We start from the raw sequence: 20,000 nt of genomic DNA on the forward strand, positions 1-20,000 counted from the left end.
AATGATAATAACAATAACAATGATAGTAACAATAATAATAATGATAATAATAATAATATTAATGATAATAACAATGATAATAATAATAATAATAACAATAACTAATAATAATAATAATAATAATAATGATTATTATCATTATCATTACTATAATAATAAGTAATGTTAATGATAATAATAATGATAAGAATGGTAACATTCGAAGTCAAGGTAGGCCTTTATTTTGCTGGAGACACTGGAGACCACATATGTATATTGCAGCACTAAGATACGGCTGAGAAGGGATAAAGGACAGTATATAAGGAATCTTACTGAGGAGGTTGAGGGCCTTCATCCTGCCTGCCAAGCCTTGAGAAAACTGGATTCAAAACCCTCCTAAGGTGTCTGCGGTTCAGTCAGTGGATGGAGGGGTCATTTCAGATCATGTTGGGGGTCGTCAGTTTTCGGCTGAGAATTTTGAACAGCTGTATCAAATAAATCGTGTGTTTGTGTGAATGTGTGTAGAGTTTATGTGCATCTGCACGTGTGAGTGTGTGAGTGTGTGTGTGTGTGTGTGTGTGTGTGTGTGTGTGTGTGTGTGTGTGTGTGTGTGTGTGTGTGTGTGTGTGTGTGTGTGTGTGTAAATTCAAGTCTGAAGTTAGACAGTTTAGTAGGTTAATTATGTCACGGTAGCATTTTCTTCTCCTTTGAATAGCGAGTAAATCTGGTGATAATGGAATGTCGGAGGGAGGAAAAAAAATCCCCATCATCAAAATAAAACAGGTGTGCCTTCTATCTTCCAAAGATCAGCGCAGGTTCTTTGCGCATATTGCAAAATACGCCAGTACTGATCAGAAGCGACCACCGACCACGGACACGATAGACAATACACATGACGTAAGAGAGTAAGGTATTTCCGCCAAATATATTTAATTTCTGTTTGTGGGACGAGGAGAAAGATACCATACACAATGAATCATAGACAAATTGATTTGTATTTACTGTTTTGCTATTTCTTTCGCGGAGATCACAATATCGACACACACATACACGCTCACCTGATATCTCCACAGAAAGCCGTCAGCAGGAAGAGCAGCCTCATATCAAAGTACTTGACAAGATGTGGCAGATTTGGGTCTTTGAAGGTCTTCAGGCGACACATGAGGCCCGGGATGCAGCTGTTGACGCAGCACACACGCTGGATGGCCGAGCTGTTGTACACACACAAGCATATAAACACACACACACACACACACGCCTTGGTGCTGCCGTTTTGCTAAATGGAAGTGAAAACTGGACGCCATTAAATACCTTTGAAGTCACGTCTTGATTTTTTTTGTACCAAGTCTCTACGTCAAACAGGGGGTAAAGTTGGTAGAACCATTTGTCCAACCGACAGCGACACCGTGAGACCGGTATAGGACCTACTATGTAATGGGCATAACAAAAGTAATGATAATGATGAAAATAACGATGAGAATAACATGAAAATGGCAACAAATACCAATGCACATACGGATGGTAATATTAACACTAATAATCGTAACATCACATAAAGATCTCATTAGCCTACCACACACACATGTGCGTATGCGCGCGTGCGTGTGCGGTTGTGTGTATGTATGTGGTGTACATGTACATCTGCGTGTGTGTGTTTGTATGTTTGTGTGTGTGTGTATATGTGCGTGTATATATGTGTGTGTCTAAATTCTCAAGTCTGAAGTTAAGCAGTTTAGTAAGTTAATTATGCCACAGTAGTATATATGGAAAAAGGTACACAAACGCTAAGCTGTACCCTGGAAAGCTTTTCAGTTTACGATATAATTTAAATCTAGATACTGAACACTTGAGTTTGATCACGTTTCGCTTATTTTAGGAAATAGATTAGGTGACAATTTCATCCAAACCTTAAAAATAGTTACCCCTAAATACCGTTTTTTGTGATGAATATCGGTTAATTTCACCATATTTCAGATTATCATTTCGAATTTATATTCACAATACATGAATACTAGATGTTCTTCCATTACATCTTCAAAATTAAGTGCAACGATTCCGGGTTATTAGAGTATGACATACTTACAAAATTATTATTGTTTGTTCTGAGCTGTGGTTACATCTCCACAGAATTATGTAATGAGGGATTTCTAATTAGTTGCGATAGAGTGAAAAAAGAAAAGGAAAATCAGAAGATAGACATATGACTCATAATAGATTTTACTCACGAAAAAGTCAGCATATTTGACGCATCAAGCAAATTAAAAGAGATAAATACACACACAAAATCGTAAAAAGAAACAAAGATATTGATAAATGTAATGATATGTTAAATAACTACAACAGTGCGAGTAGAATGATAAATCCCTATCCGTGACTCCACCTAACCTGAGGAGAATATTCGCGGTCCCTATGATCAAGCTGGGTTGAGTCTTTGACGTCACAGCAAGTCTACCTGAAGTACAATCTACCTATATACCCCAATATTTTAATACAATAGATTCCAAAAGTAATTTAAATCACTTGCTTATTATATTTACTTGATATCTGTATATATTTTGATAAAAAATACACGTACAACCAAAAAATATGACGACATCGTGACGCTATCGTGACGTCACAAACCCAAACCTAACTTGAGGTGAGGGATCGCGAAAATTCCCCCACGGTGAAAATAGCCGCAGTGTTTACAAGCTGTCTGCTGTTTTCGGAGAGGAGTGTCTGTGTCTCTGTGTGTCTGTCTCCGGGAAACCTTATTAGTGTTATTTGGGAGGAAGAGGAATTTGATTTACGAAGGAGAAGAAAGAGAGAGAAGAAGAGGAAGTCGAGGAGAAGAAGAGGAAGTATATGAGAAGAAGAGGAAGACGAGGAGAAGTGGAAGAGAAGGAAGAGGAGGATAAGGACGAAGGGAGAGAAGGAAAAGGGGAAAGAAGGGGAAGAGGAAGGGAAAAGAGAAGCTAGGTGAAGAGGAAGTAGAGAATAGGAGGCGAAGAGAGAGAAGAGGAGAAGAGAACTAAGGAAAAAAAGAAAGAAAGGAGATAAAAGGCAAGGAAGAAGAACAGAAGAGCAGGTTAGAAGAAAAGGAGAGAGAAAGAGAGAAAAAAAAAAGAAAAGAAAAATGGAGGAGTCAGTCTTAAAGCTTTTAGAGACAGGAAGCGACCAAGACTTCATTCGGCTTTTGAAGGAATTTGCGTCGAAGGTGAGGTTTCCCTTTCTAAAAATTATTCTACTAATCTTTTCGTTCTTTTTCATTTTGCTCTCTTTCAGTTCAGTTTGATTCTCATTTTTGTGCTGCGAGTTTGGTGGTCGTTATTATTATTTTGCAACAAATTTGGTATTTACGACGAGTGATACATGCTTCAGAGATGAATTACCAAAACCAGGGTATCATTTAAATCACAAAGTCTAAAAAATAACTAATCTTTCCTACCTTCTATTTATTCCTGAAACAGGGGGGGGTGAGGCAAGCCCCCTTTACCTCCTCTTTATTAGCACTTTGCGCCATCTTACAGAAAACAGACATTAAGAACTCTGGCTGTGTGAGAGTGTTGCGGACCTAGTCTCTGGGCGGTGATATTCAGCGGATATTTTTGTTATTTTGCAGTAAATGTTTAAGCTGCAGCAGTTGTATCTGTGTTGGAAAGGACTATTTCTTATTCCCCATAAGATGGCAGTGACCATTTCCCTCAATGTCTTTGCATTGCTCTCGGTAGCATTAACAATAGCTTTTTCTCTCTCTGACTGGTGTCTTTGCGGTCTATGGAGTAGATATGTAATTTAATTGAATTGGTACTTTATTGTAATTTTATTTGGCTAGTTTCTTTATTTTCAGTACATTTTATGTGACAGAATGTTGGGAGACTTGAAATAAAACAGGTAATAGTGTTTATGGGATCATTTTTTTTTTTTTTAATAGCTATGATTTTTGTTTACAGTTCACAAAATGTAGATGATTGATTATTAGAATAAAGAATATTCAATGATGGGATAAACTACATATGACATACACAGTTTATGCCAAGGATGCGTACAGTATTTTAGCGATGCTATGCTTGGGCCTCTGGCAAATGCCGTTAACTTCTCCTTATATATTCCAAAGTCTGACATTGGTATAGTATTAGAAGAAATGTAGAGCTTGGACTGGAGTGATCTGCAAACATTATCTTCTCAGAATACTCTCGTAACATTTTGTTTGCCTTTGCTGCAGCATCGTTTGATGTACGGGATTCAGTGCTATTAGGTATTGACTGCTCAGTTGCATATGGAAAGTATATCCGGCAGATGCACATGGCTGATGGTTGTACGTTGATTCCAGTATCTTTTTTATTTTTATTTTTCACTGGATGTGAAGTAGTTTGGTATGTATCAGAGACAGGAGCAAGGGGATAATTGGGACTTTTTTTGTTTTTGGTTGAGCAGATATAGGCAGTTTCTCTCTCTCTCTCTCTCTCTCTCTCTCTCTCTCTCTCTCTCTCTCTCTCTCTCTCTCTCTCTCTCTCTCTCTCTCTCTCTCTCTCTCTCTCTCTCTCTCTCTCTCTCTCTCTCTCTCTCTCTCTCTCTTTTGAAAAACAATTACAAGTAGTCAGAGATGGGATATTGGCAATGCATTTTTTGTTATCGATATTGCTTTAACTGTTTTCAAAGAATCAATTTATCGGGTTTGCTTTAGCCAAACTTCAACTATCGGTGTATTGGTGATGCATTAGACAATTCTGTGTATTGATGCCCATCACTGAGTGTGAGATATGTTCTGCTATCCATAATGAGGGGTGGTAGTAGCTGAGAAGGTGTGTACTCTCCGTGTTGGGTTCTCTTTTAAATCAAATTATCTTAATGCGTGGTTAGGGAAGGGTGAAGTTTATGAGATGCCCTGTTTGTTTTCTTTGTTGCTGTTTTGTGCATTAGGCCTAGGTTATTATGAAGTGAGAGACAAAATACTTTTTCCATTAGGTATGTGTCTTACCCTGAAGTTATTAAGTCAGATGAAATACCTTGTGTTTTTTAATTGTTTCTCATCTGTAGGGTGAATGGGAAGTCCTGAGACTATTGCTTTCATGGAATTCAAAGTGTCATAAGCATTTTTGGTGATTTTGGGAGCTTTTGGATAGGTAAGACAACTAGGCTATTGATTTTCTGATAGGTGATCAGAAAGTGAAGACAGAAAGTAAACAGAAGCTTTGTCGTGGGATACAAGGAGACAACAGCAGTCAGAGGGCAACTGTTGAAAATGTACCTGGACTCTTTTCTATGACTGGAGAATGGTTTCCCTCTCCTCCACCTACCCTAATCACCTGATCTGTTATGTTATTGTCTTTTAAATGGTTTTACATCTTGATACCTGTGAATACATCTACATGTTTGTGTTTTACCAAATAGGAAAATGATTTTATATGTATTTTATTTACATATTCATATTACTCTCTCTCCCCTTTTTCATTCACACAAGATAGGTAATTTTGATGATTTATTCAACTTTTTGCTCTATTGATACTCTATTGAATGGAGGAACCGATAAGGGTTTGTGGTTCTTAAGGAATAAGGAGTTAGACATGACATTTTTGAACTTCTTCAGAGTCATTGCTAAAATTGATATAGATTTAGAAAATTGGTTCCATAAGAATATTTGATTGGCAATGTTCTGCCATGGATACTTAATGTTTGATGTTCTGTATATGAAACCAGGTTTTGATTTTTTTCTATATTATGATTTCTTTTGTAAAGTATGAAATGTTATGAACTTGGTCATCATTATTTGTGTAGTATTTTATCTATTTGTTATAATTGTTATTTGTGTTAGTAAATGTTCAGAATAGGACCTTACAAAAATAGAGAAAGGGGAAGCTCAGGACCTCAAAGAACATATAAAACGACACTCTTATGCTCAAAAATAGTCTGCTGAAAGTATATGTAAGATTACAAGTCCTTGTTAAGGTACCATATTTACGTTTGAATTAATTTATGAACTGATTTAGGGCCTATATTTCCTGGGAAAGGCAAACAAATTCCTGCCCTGTATATTTTGATCAGTGGAACTCGTTGACTTCCCCATTAATTTATGACCAACTAGCTGAATGTGCTGTCTTGCTTTATGTGATCCTATTCTGAACATTAACTTGTATGTTAATCTCTTCATGTATGTGTTTACCTTTTCTTAATTCAGAAATGACATAATCAGAGGTCAGGTGATGCATAGAAGAGTGAATAGTCAGTCAGTAGTTAACCTCGCCACTAGAGTTTGCATTCTTCTGTAATTCCAGTTCAGTACAGTTGCACCCACCAGGAATTTTGGTAGAGTGCAGCAGTCCGCCACTGGAATTCCTGCCGTCCAAGTTGGTACTCGGCATGCTCTATATGCAATGCTTAGATGGTCATAGTTATTGGACACTGCACTGAAGAATTATTTGATCTGTCTGACTTTTAATATTGTCGTATTCTTGTTGTTATGTTGTTATGTTTACCCATTTGTCTAATTATTTATATTTATTCGGTAGATCCTTTCCTTTCCCTCACTCACGCAGTAAATATCACTGATGATTTTTGTGATTATTTATTTATTTATTTATTTATTTATATATTTATTTTGTATAGTAAATTCATATTGTAGATGAACTTCACACACACACACACACACACACACACACACACACACACACACACACACACACACACACACACACACACACACACACACACACACACACACACACACACACACACACACGCACGCACGCACGCACGCACACACACACACACGCACACACACACGCACAACACACACACGCACAACACACACACACACACATACACACACACACACACGCACAACACACACACACACACACACACACGCACAACACACACACACACACACACACATGCACAACACACACACACACACACACACATGCACAACACACACACACACACACGCACAACACACACACACACGCACAACACACACACACACGCACAACACACACCCACAACACACACACACACACGCACAACACACACACACACACACACGCACAACACACACACACACACACACACACACACACACACACACACACACACACACACACACACACACACACACACACACACACACACACACACACACACACACACACACACACACACACACACACACAACACACACACACACACACACACACAACACACACACACACACACACGCACAACACACACACACACACACACACACACACACAACACACACACACACACACACACACAGCACACACACACACACATGTGTACTCTGTGCTTTAGTATAGGTAAACAAATTGTGACTATATATATTCTGTTTGTTGCCTTTGCAAGGCCAATTACAGAAGCCAGGGCATTGCTTTATGTAGTCTTATTCTGAACACCTACCACTTTTTTTTTTCTTGAGCAACATATCTTGAGCTTAACCAGTAGCATTGTTTATAAAAAAAGGAAAGAAAAAGCATGCTGAATCCCAACACTAGAATGATTAAGCTTATGTATGTTCACCCTGAGATGGTGTACTTTGGATGGAGGGTAGATCAAGGAGTGTTGAGGAGGCCTCGGCAGCGCATGAGAGGAAACCTTGTGCCTCTCCTTCTCTGATATGTGGACTCCTTTATGAGGGGGAGCAAGAATTCATGGTGATGGGATGTGCAAATAAAAGTAATTGGACACTATTCTTTGTCTTGTACTGTTGAGGTGTTCATTCTTATTCATAATTTTCAGATACTGTGTTTAGTAAATGGATATATGAACAGGCAGTCAAATGTTTTTCAGGGATATGCATTGAAATGTTCCAAAATTATTGGTTAATTTTTTTATTATTTTTTGCTAATTAGCACTAATGAAGAACCCCACAGTGTTAAATAAGCCTTAGTATAGAAATCCAATATGTAAATGATGTGAAAAGGTTTTGTCACCATTATACAGTTTCTGTCTTAGACTCAGAGTATAAGGAAAAAATTATAAGAATTGTCAACTCTATTTTTTCTATTGATTGGATTGAATAATTAACAAGACCTTGAAGGCATAGATTAATTGTTTAAAGTAGTGAAGTAAGAATCTCACTAGTCTGGCATCCACTGACCTGATCTGGTTGCTTGGAGAGTTCTGCCATTAGTATGCATGGCCAGTGCCTTGCCAGCTTAGTCTGGACCCAAGTTTGCCAGGTAAGGGAGGTTGAGTTTCTGCCGACGTCCCAGTTTGTACTTCTAATTATGCTATACTCATTTTTGTTTTGTAAGTGATATTTCATATTTGTTTTCTAAAGGCTTTCTTCCTTTTCATTTCTTTCCATTTTACATGGTTTACATCAAGACGGACAATATGTGTTTATCTGCTTTTATGTGTTGAGGGTCTGGTACTCGGAACTGGAATTTGAAAATATTTAATGCTTGTATTATCCCCTGCACTGGAAAAGCAAATGTGTATCTAGAACTAAGGCACTCATTTTTTTACAGTTTTATTTGATATATGATTGGGTATGTGATTTTGTCATTTCTCATGTGCACTTTTTTTAATGCATCATGCAATGTATGATTCATTAAACATTAAAGTATTATTATTATTTTTTTTTTTGATAAAAAGCTATTTGATTTCAAGAATGCCATTGCTACTGGTTAATGAGACTGATTTTTTTTCTTCTTCTTTTTTGAATTACGATGTAAATGAAGTGATTATTCACTGGTTTTATATGGGATTTAGAAAGGTCTGTTGGTACAAGAGATAGAGAGCCATATTTTCTTCCCAAGTTGGATGGAGAGGACGAGAATAAACTCACTGGAATCCTTGGATATATAGTATTGATGAAGAAAGGTTTTTGATTTTTAAAAATTTATTTGTCTTTCTAGTGCTTAGTCTCTGTGTCTCTTGCCTTTTGATTGGTATGATTTCAAAATACTGAAAGGGTGGGACATTCCTCTTTTTATTTAAAGAAAATGATATTAATAAAAAAAAAAATTATGTTGAGCTTCAAGCTGTGAGGTAGTTACAATTTTTGATAGGTACAAGAATTGGAGTATAGGCTATTACAGGAATGAAGAAAAAGAGGTTGTAAATGAGATAGCTTGTAAAGGCAAAAGACCACTACATAATCAAGTGTAAATAGCTGTTACTGTTTTTTTTTTCCTTCTTTTTTTTGTACTATACAGATAAATGAATCTTGGCTTGGCTTGAACCCTTTCCTAATTTTTATTGTTGCTTTGTTCATGATTCTGGCTTTTAGTTCTCCATACCATGTTATGTTTAATATTAATTTACACTTGCTTTATGTAGTTATTGTAGTATGTAAATTGAATTTTATCCCAATGTTTTTTTTTCTAGAACTGGGAATGCAATCTTTTAAATTCTTTTATCACATCCCTGCATCTTATACCTTTGTGTTATGGCAAATTTACCACATCTCATGGTCTGATGTTTTACCCTCAGTATGAGCAGCAGTTCACCCCAGTGGGATTATCACAACAATGCACCGAGCGACTGTGGAATGTGATTATGGCGCGATTAAGCGACCCGGCAGCAAGTGTCACCCACCAGACCTGCCTTTCTGTGATCAGAATACTCAGGTGAGTACGCCTCTTATCCTTGTCTTTCTTCTTCTTCTTCTACTTATTCTTATACCCAGTGTGCTTTAAGATCATACACATCATATGCATCTGATTGCTACTTCAATGTTTTGAGTTTGTTTCATGGGATTCCCCCTCCTCTTTACCCTCCTCCTCTTCCTCCCCTTTATATCCTTCTTCTTCCTTATCCCCCCACTGCCTTCTCTTGCCTCTCCTCCACTGCATCCCCCTTCTCTTATTCATTTCCTTAATCATTCTCCTCTTATTCTACTCCCATTCATTTTTTCATGCAGTTTTGCTACATTTGGACTTAATAACTACCTGTTTCTTCTTTACAGTCGAGACAAACAGTCCCTAAACAACGTGATTGACAGCGACAGGCTTGCAGTCATCGTGCGTCTGGCAGGTCTTGTGCCTGAAGAAGAGGCCCTGCAGCGGCTTAATCAACAAATTAATTATGATGGTATGGTATCTTCCGTTGAGGTAGACCAAGTAAAGTTATTGATAAAAAATCAGCTGCCTATCAGTTGTTGGTTAAATAAGGGTAGTACTTGTTAGATGAAGGTTGATATATTTGTAAAAAACACTGGTGTACATTATTCTGAAGATTAAGCAACACATAATGAAGCTTTATGGATATACCTGTTGTTTTTGTGTATATTTATATCAAAAGAGAATAAGGGCCTGTTTCTCATCATCATAGCATCATTTTTTCTATTCTAAGTCTCAAACACTGATAATTTTGTGTGTGTGTGTGTGTGTGTGTGTGTGTGTGTGTGTGTGTGTGTGTGTGTGTGTGTGTGTGTGTGTGTGTGTGTGTGTGTGTGTGTGTGTGTGTGTAATTAGTAAGAGTAAACAAAAGATAACACAATATGACTGTTCCCCAGTGGTGACAGAGGCCCAGAAATGTCTGAGCAATCTGCTATACAACAGCTCGGCGATCCAGCGCATGTGCTGTGTCAACAGCTGCATCCCGGGCCTCATGTGTCGCCTGAAGACCTTCAAAGACCCAGATCTGCCGCATCTTGTCAAGTACTTTGATATGAGGCTGCTCTTCCTGCTGACGGCTTTCTGTGGAGATATTAGGTGAGCGTTGACTTCTGCCCTTTTGGGGTCTCGTGCCGTTTTTGAGGGGCTGTATGGGAAAAGAATTTTAAGAAAATTTTTTTTTTATTGAGTTTTGAGAGAAAAAGGATGGTGGGATATCAAGGGAAAAAGTTTTGACTAATGCTTGGGGTGGATATAAAGCGGGAAAAAATGTGTCCAATTGAAGAGATTTCATTGATGTGATGAAGAAACTCGTTATGATATCAAGAGAAAAAATTGTTTTGATTATTTGTATTTATAATTTTTCTGTATTACTTCTTATTTCATCCTTTTATTTTCTCTGTTGTATTGGTCTCTTTTTCTTTTATTTTGATTATTTTTTTATTATCATGTTTATTTCTTCCCCCATTTTTTTCTACATACTTTCTGTAACCCTGACTTTCTTTGCTATCCGCACAGACCACGGCTGAGGTCAGAGTACCATGGGCTGACTTACCTGATCGAGATCCTAGACCTGTCACTTAAAACGGCCCAGGAGGAGAGCGAGGTGCAATCCATTAACGGCTATCTCCCCAATCCCATTATCTTCAATGTAAGTGTTTTTGTTTGTTTCTTTGGGAAGATCCATCCATCCATCCATCCATCCATCCATCCATCCATCCATCCATCCATCCATCCATCCATCCATCCATCCATCCATCCACCCATCCACCCATCCATCCATCCATCCATCCATCTATCCATCCATCCATCCATCCATCCATCCATCCATCCATCCATCCATCTATCTATCTAATTATCTATCTATCCATCCATCCATCCATCCATCCATCCATCCATCTATCCATCCATCCATCCATCCATCCATCCATCCATCCATCCATCTATCTATCTAATTATCTATCTATCCATCCATCCATCCATCCATCCATCCATCCATCCATCCATCCATCCATCCATCCATCTATCTATCTATCTAATTATCTATCCATCCATCCATCCATCCATCCATCCATCCATCTATCCATCCATCCATCCATCCATCCATCCATCCATCCATCCATCCATCCATCCATCCATCCATCCATCCATCCATCCATCCATCCATCCATCCATCCATCCATCCATCCATTCACTCAATTTCACTTGCTTTTCATCTCTATTAGATACACACATTTTGAAGTGAAGTGAAATCATTATTTTTAAAAACTTTTGTTTATGAAATACAGCTACAAGCACGAGGTGCCAAGTGTTGTGCTTGAAGTACTGAAAGAGCCATGTGCAAATGGAGGAAATTGTTAATGCGTGTCAACAATCCACTTTACTGGCCACTAGCTAATTTTCAATATTGCAGTTTCCTTCTTTGCAGTTTTTCTTGTCTCATATCTGTCTTGAGGTCACAAGATAGTAAAGAACAAAGAAATGAAAATAAGTTGATGAAGAAATACAAGACAAATAAGAAAAGATAAAAAGAAAATAATGAAGTAATGTTTTTTTTTCCAAACCTTTCCTACAGGATGAGCAGGCAGAGCTGGTTAATGAGGTTCTCAAAGTCCTGTACAACCTGGTACTTCACATCGACAAAAACAGCCCAGACGAGGAGGAGGACAGCCACTGCTTGCGTCTTATCAGCATCCTACGCTATCTTCTCCTGGCCTCCACCCGCTGCCCTGAGAAGACAGATTCCCTGCACAGGTTGGTGGCTGTGGTACTGATTTTTTTTCGGTTTTTACATTCATATTTGTCATTGCTGTTTTCTCTTTTGTTCCTGTCTCATCTTTTGCTCTTAAGCTCAACATGCTATCCTAAGAAGACAGGTTTTTGGTACAACATGATGGCTGTGGCTTTTATCTCTCTGCTTTTTGTCCTTTTTTTCTACATCTGTCTGTCTCCTACTCTTTCTTTTTCCTCTTTTCTGTCTTCTTCTCTTGCTGTTGCTCTTTCTTCCTCCTTACCTTCTTTTCTTCCTGTTCTTAGCTGACATTCCCTTTCCTCTGTAGAATAGAAATAACCTCATCCAATTCACAAAACATGGCAGCCCTTCTTTAAGGATCTACACACCAATATATATTTTTAACTCTTTTTTTCAGCAACACGGTCAACCTGCTACTAGTGATGCCTCCTAAGATGTATGAGGAACTGCTGTGTGACATGCCACAGGCCTCTGAGTCCCCTATGCCTCCCCCAGCCCCCACTGTGGTTACTACCCAGCCTACTGCAGGGGCAACAGCTCTCATGGAGGCTGCATGCTTCACTGAAGTAGATTCTGATCTCAGCAAACAGAACGAGCGATCATGCGAGTATGACGGCAAAGACATGACAGCCATCATTAAGCTGTTGGACTTCCTTGATTCCAGATTGAAGTCGGTAGGTAATCTTGGAGTTTATAGCTGAGTGGTTAACTTTTTTTTATATTCATGTTTGATTTTTCTTAGATATATCTCCATAATCTTTGTTTCATTTTTAAAAGATGCACTTTCACATTTTGAGGTATATATTTTCTTTCATTAATCATTCACCTTCTAGAAATATTGTTATTATTTTAGCATATATTTTTTTTCCTCTGTGATCAGTTGAACATGAATATTGGATAAGTATGACATATTTAGGGAAATGTCTTTCTCTGGAATAGCACAGGGAGGTTTTCAGTTTTTGTGTTTCAGGTATATATTTGTGGTCTCAAATAATAGAAAGACTAGATATTTTGAAACAGACTGATTAATGATTTATGTGAAAACTGATTTGATAATTACCCAAACTCAAACACACAATTGTTATACACTTAAAAGATGAAGTCTTCAGAAAGTTTTGATGTGGATAGATGAATAGTATTATTGTCTTGGCATTTCACTTCAGTGATTACAGTATCTACTAAACATGAGATTAGTGCTACACCAAAAGAATATATAAAGTAAAAGATATTTTGACTGAAAGTGGTAAATTGTTCTACCAGCTAAGTAATCAGTTACTATAAAGACAGGCAAAATGAAACTAATCTTCTGAAGAATTACCTTTACTACCATACAAGGTATATTGTCATTTAATTTGAAAACAGAGATGTAAATATAATGACGGTTTCATATTACTGACCAATTAATCTGATATTCTGATAATTACCTTGACTGCAATAGCCAGAGAATCAGATCCTCACCTGGGCTACATTCAAGGTACAGGGTGATAAGAAAGTCTCTGCAGTGTTTACGAGTAATGATGATAGTTATAGCTGCGCCTGTGGTTGGTTACCCTTTGCCTTCCCGTGTGAAATTTGGGGTTCTAATAGAAAATTGCTAGATTTTGTTTAATGAGATCTGTATGGATTCTTTGATACTGTTCTATGATACCTGTAGGCTTTATTATAAATCTGCTGAAGGGTACTACCCAAATACTATTGTATGAAAGCAAAAATGTCATATGATTTGATTTTCCAAGGGTATCCTGCTATTAGATTCTGCTCATTGTAGATGCCATTGATGCAGTCCTATATATTTAGGTATGTTTTAGACAGTAAGAACACTTAGCTTTGAAGTTGTTTCAGGATTTCTTCTTAGAATGTACACATTGACTTTAAAGACTGATGTAACGTCGAATGTGACAAATATGCATATATGCGTACATGCATACATGCATACATGCATACATAAATATAAACTCATATATACAAGCAGACAAACAAACAAACAAATAAACAAATAGATAAACATACATATGTACATATATATGTACATATATACATACATACATACATACATGCATACATACATACGTACGTACATACGTACGTACGTACATACATACATACATACATACATACATACATACATACATACATACATACATACATACATACATACATATATACAGACATAAATACATACATATATACATACATACATACATACATACATACATACATACATACATACATACATACATACATACATACATACATACATACATACATACATATATATATACGTAAATACATACATAGATACATAGATTCATAAATTCATATAAATATAGTAATGGTTACTGATCTCTTATTATTGACTTAGATATTGTGCAATATATCTATAAAAAAAACGTAGATTGATTCACTGATATTGTTCCATGGTCTCTTTTGGCCTTAAGCTTATCCTGTCCATGTGTCATTTGCTCAAAACCTTTCCCATTATCCCCAAAAACAAAAACAAAATAAAGAGAAAGTAAAATTATCAATCTCCGACAGCCTGGCCAGTCATCGAGCAAGAGCCTGATGCCCATTCTCACCCTGATGGTTGAGATGACGCAGGCCAACCGCACCATCCGCAAGTTCATCCGACTCCGCATCCTGCCACCCCTAAGGGATGTGAGCAAGAGACCAGAGGAAGGCCACACCATCCGCAACAAGCTGTGCTCACTCATGACCTCTCCCTTGCACGACCTCAAGCACCTCTCAGCAAATTTCTTGTTTATTTTGTGCAAGGAGAGTGGTAAGTTCTCTCTCTATTTTCTTCAGTGGAAATGGCTATGACGGGCATTATTTTATGTACATGTATGCATATAAATATGGTATGAATTAGAAGGAATGGTATTAGATGGGAAGACGGTGATCAATTTTTCAGTGTCATTATCTTCAAAGAAGATGATCTATGAGTATTGATTGGGTGTTGTTATATGATTCATTCATTCCTTTTTCAACATTTTTATTCTATTTGCTTTGTTCTCTGCAGATCATTTTGATATTGGTGGTATTTAGATTTGTTACCAATTTATTTTGAGTAAGAATTTAGAATATCTTAAGAAGCATTGATATGAAGTTCCCTCACACTCATTCACATTCCACAGTTGACCGGCTGATTAAATACACGGGATACGGCAATGCAGCAGGTCTCCTCGCCTCTCGTGGCCTGATGCTAGGAGGAAGCAAGCCGACTATCGACTACTCTTCAGACTCTGAGGATTCGGACACGGAGGAATACGAGCGAGTTAAGGACATGTGGGTGAAATAGTTTTTTGTTTAAACATTTATTATGATTTTTTTAACATGTTTGTCTTAAAGGTTTCAGAGTTCAAGGCTGTTGATAGCCATGAAGTTATTGATATATATGTATTGATATATTTTTACATTCAGTTTGTACAGCATGCCACTGAAGATGAATTATGTAATTTATTTGTATAAATATGATTAAGGAAAAAAAATTGATTTCCAGATATAGTTACTTGAAAAAGTGTGATATTGTGTAGAGGTTGTGATTTGGTTTAGTATTTACCTTAATAATTCTAAGAGTAGTTGATGAGTAAAGCATTATTATAAGTTATGATTTACTGGCATTAGATACCCATGTCCTTAAAAACATATTGAATCTGATTGTCTGTCGTAATCATATTGCATCGGCAGTCCTCTGCTTGGATGTGCTGTCATGAAGAAATAGATTTAAAATCCTCTCTTCCCCTCTTCCCCCTTTTGAAGGATCAACCCAGTTACCGGCCGCTACGAGCCCCCTCGACCGTCGCCACTCGATGGAATGACGGATGAACAGAAGGAACACGAGGCCATGAAACTAGTCAATGTGTTGGATAAGCTCACCAGGTATTTTATACATTTTTTTTTTTGCGTGCTTTTTATGAGTGGAGAAGGTAGATGGAAAAGTTAAGGAAGAAGGTGAAATAGAGAAAAAGGGAATGGGAAAAAAAGCAAAGGGTGTTAGAGAGGAGTAAGAAAGGAATGAGGAAGGAGAAAGAGGAATGAAGAGGAAGAAGAAATTTAATAATTTGTACTGTGTGTGTGTGTGTGTGTGTGTGTGTGTGTGTGTGTGTGTGTGTGTGTGTGTGTGTGTGTGTGTGTGTGTGTGTGTGTGTGTGTGTGTGTGTGTGTGTTTATGTATGTATGTGTGTGTATATGTGAGAGAGTGAATGTGTGAGTGTGTAAGTGCATGCATGCGAGTGTTTGTATGTATGGGTGTCAATGTATATGTGTGTGTGCGTGTGTAAGTATGCGTTTACGTCTGCATGTGTGTGTGTCTGCATCTGTGTGTGCTTGTGCTTGTCCATGTGTGTGTGCATATTTGTGCATGTGTGTGCATTTATGAAATTATGAAATTGTGTGTGTGGAGGTAAATATGTAAATGTGTGTATTTATATTAGTTTGTATGAAACACTCTCCTGTGTTTTTGTGTGCAGTGGACTGAGGGAGCATTCATGCTTGTAGACTCTAACCCCCTACACTGTAAAACATAGTCCATTTGTCCTATCATGTAAGTGATGTATATCATGCTCAAGTGTTTACACATCTTACCTCAACTTTTCCAGAAACAACATCATCCAGCCGTGCCGCATAGGGGATGATGGAAAGCCACACCCAGTGGAAAGCGTCATGGAACTGCAAGAAGGGCTGGGAGTCCTGCCAACGGGAGACCACAACAACGACTCTGACGACCACAATAACGATTCTGACTAAGGTTGCACTGCTTCCTAATACTGGCCTAGTGACTGGCTAACTGGCTTTTTTAATTTATTATTATTATTATTTTTTTATCTCTCACTTTCTCAATCTCAATGATTCTCTTGTTTTTATTACTTCTGATAAGTCTGGACTTTATAAAGCCTATATTTTAAAAGTTTATTTCAATTTAGAAGATTGTGGCAATTTAGGGCACCTTGTTCATAATTCTTGTGGACAAAGTTGTTAAATGAAAATGCAATATTGCATGGGTATGAAGCGATGTGAACAGGCTTGTTTTTAAAAAGAAATTTCAAATACAAACACAAAATATCTGTATTTCATCTATATGTTTTCATTAATGCATTTGTCATTCTCTTTATATTGTATGAAAGATTAAAGACGGAGGAACAGGATATATTGTAAATAATCTGTCTTGTACAACTGAGTTATCTTGATATAAATGAATTGATATAAATAAAATGTAAATGAAATTAGACAGATTTTTATAAATTTCTAGTTGAGAATGATATAAATGTTATTTTTTCTATATATGAATGAGGGATAAAAATATCAGTACTTCTGTAGGCTAATGACTAGTTTCCATACTGCAAATAGCATCATTTATAAAGTAGGGATGCAGGATGAAAACAAAGTTATATAGAGAGTGTATTACAAAAGTATGTTTCTATATGTAAGGTGATAAAGATGATTTTATAAAAACAAACAATACATCAATTTCACAGATATTTCATTATTTATTTTTTTTCATTGTGAATTTTATATGGTGAAGGACCTTGCCATGGTTTTTGAAAGAGATTTTGAGGGACATGAATTATTAGGTCCAGTTGTAAAGCCAAAGATTATATCTATCTGATAAGAATTACCAATTTAAGTGTAGTGATTATATTATTTCAGATATTTTGTTTTGAGTCTTCCCAGTTCTTTGACGAGGATATCCAATATTTTACTTAGTATTATTATTATTTTTTATTTGTGTATGTTAATAGCTACTTCATACAGCGATGGTTGTTTCGAAGCTTCCATGAAATCTTTTCTTAATCCTTTTACTGCTTACTCAGACTTCAGTGTTGCATAAAGGGAATTAAATATATATGGGCTTTGGGGAGTATAAATGTATAAATTAGCAGAAGTGACAGCTGTATGTTTTGGGGAAAAAATGCATTAGTCATATAGTTGAATGATAATTCTTACTGACATTGGAAGGCTGTGGGAACATTGTGTGTTAGAGATTTCTACAGATTTTAGACTCGGGAGCATTTAAAGGGAAAGTACATTTAATTACCAGGCTGAGAGCAGATAGTAGAATTTTTGAGGAACTAGAACTCAAGCAGCAAAAGGATAAAGACTGAGATTACTCTGACTTATCTAATACCTATTCTCTTATCTGTATCAGTAGCTGTATTTGATCTTCATTTTATGTCACTCATCCAGGCATCCTGATATTAACCTACAGACTTCAGTGTTTTAGATATGGGAACGGCAGCAGTCAGAAGGCATGACCTAGTAGATGTTTCGCTCTTGCAAATTTCTGCCTTTGCAAAATGGGTCAAAGTTTTTCACTCTGCGTATATACACTGATTGCTGTATATGCGCATATTATATGTGTGTTAAGAAACTGTATTTGCAGAGAAGTCCTCGCAGTCTGCAAAGACGCTGCCGATGTTATTTTATCATGGTACGTCGACATAATACAGCAGCTGCCAAGCATGAGACTTTGGTGTGTCTCCTTGTCACTGCCATTTGTGATCTACACAATAACAAAAACAAAAAACAATAAAAGACCTTTGAAATTATAGAAGAACAATTGTGAATAGATAGAAGCTTGAACAAGGCAGAGTGTCATTCTGTGGTTGTTGTACGTCACAAGAATTGGAAGAAAAAAAAAAAAAGCTTTGTGTGTTCAGAAAAGGCTAAAAAAGAGGAAGCTCTCCTCTTGCAGCATAAAGTGCTATTTCCTCGGAGGAATCCAGTTGGTATATGCTAGTCATGTGATGGTTTCTCTAAATTGTTTTTTGTGGTTGCTAAACAGTATATATATATATTCCTACAGCTGGAGAAGAGAGAAAATGAAGTAAATCAAGAAAAAGATAGATTGTTAGACAGAACAAATACTAAATGATTCTTATATTATTTGGGTCATAATCTTGCATTCGTATATTAAAATGAATGTATAAAGTGTTCATATATGTACGTGATCTTTAGTTTTGTGATCTCTATTGTATAGGTTAAAAAGATGTATATTTTATGTTACATGCATTATATTTAACTCTTCTGTTCTTGAGATAGCATTAAATATTTGTACCTTTATTTCTCTCTTAAGTGCTACATCTTGTATAGTTAGATTTTCATGTTGTTTCTATTAGGTTTTAACTTGTATACCAATTAATTAGTTATTTTGTTTTAGTTTCTCTTTTAATTTTCATATCTTCTTTTGGTTTCTTGTCAGTTTTTATCCATTTTCATTAGTTTTTATCAATTATTTTTTTCTTGTAATTTTAGTTTTTGATAAAAAGCTATATTTTTTGTTGTAATTTATTTCATGTACTGAACTGCTTTTTTAAAACTCGGGCAAAGAGGTTGGTGATGATAAGCCAAATGCAAAATGTTTGAATAACATTGTTGCATTCTTGGTAATTATCATCATGTACATGTCAATAATGAAATAGATACCATACACAGCCTGTCACCCTGTCATTAGTCATCACTGGCTCGTGAGGTACACGTTCGCCTCTTTAGTCCCTGGGTGCTGGGTACGTCCACTGTCCACTGTGGTTATGTTTTTCTTCGTTTTGTTTACTAGTGGCTTCACAAATGCTGATCTTTCCTTTTATCCCAGACCTTGAAGTTTTTGAAAAAGAAGTGTTTATTTCAGTTAACATAACACTATTTATAATGATGATATTGATGAAAATAGAAACCTTTCTTTCTGAAAACTCAAGGAACTGAGTAAGTAG

General features: G+C 36.7%; 1 protein-coding gene and 1 non-coding gene across 2 annotated transcripts in view; one reads left to right on the forward strand and one right to left on the reverse strand.

Annotated features, from left to right (window-relative positions):
* The window catches only part of LOC113803966 (uncharacterized), a 5,833-nt gene extending 4,670 nt beyond the window's left edge, over positions 1–1,163 (reverse strand). The window contains exon 1 of the transcript XR_011398952.1: positions 1,038–1,163. This is a non-coding gene — a transcript (uncharacterized protein). The remainder of the gene's footprint in view (positions 1–1,037) is intronic.
* A 1,513-nt stretch (positions 1,164–2,676) lies between these two features.
* ric8a (ric8 guanine nucleotide exchange factor A) overlaps positions 2,677–20,000 on the forward strand; it is a 17,640-nt gene continuing 316 nt past the window's right edge. Inside the window, exons 1-11 of the mRNA XM_070128307.1 lie at positions 2,677–3,175; positions 9,418–9,554; positions 9,893–10,017; positions 10,442–10,640; positions 11,061–11,193; positions 12,118–12,296; positions 12,692–12,968; positions 14,830–15,073; positions 15,429–15,579; positions 16,054–16,173; positions 16,893–20,000. The exon at positions 16,893–20,000 is cut by the window's right edge and continues 316 nt beyond it. Of these exons, the coding sequence (XP_069984408.1) occupies positions 3,095–3,175; positions 9,418–9,554; positions 9,893–10,017; positions 10,442–10,640; positions 11,061–11,193; positions 12,118–12,296; positions 12,692–12,968; positions 14,830–15,073; positions 15,429–15,579; positions 16,054–16,173; positions 16,893–17,040 (1,794 nt within the window). The 5' untranslated portion in view covers positions 2,677–3,094 and the 3' untranslated portion in view covers positions 17,041–20,000. The remainder of the gene's footprint in view (positions 3,176–9,417; positions 9,555–9,892; positions 10,018–10,441; positions 10,641–11,060; positions 11,194–12,117; positions 12,297–12,691; positions 12,969–14,829; positions 15,074–15,428; positions 15,580–16,053; positions 16,174–16,892) is intronic.

Source organism: Penaeus vannamei, chromosome 12 (genome assembly GCF_042767895.1).
Source record: "Penaeus vannamei isolate JL-2024 chromosome 12, ASM4276789v1, whole genome shotgun sequence".
NCBI classification, from domain to species: Eukaryota; Metazoa; Arthropoda; class Malacostraca; order Decapoda; family Penaeidae; genus Penaeus; species Penaeus vannamei.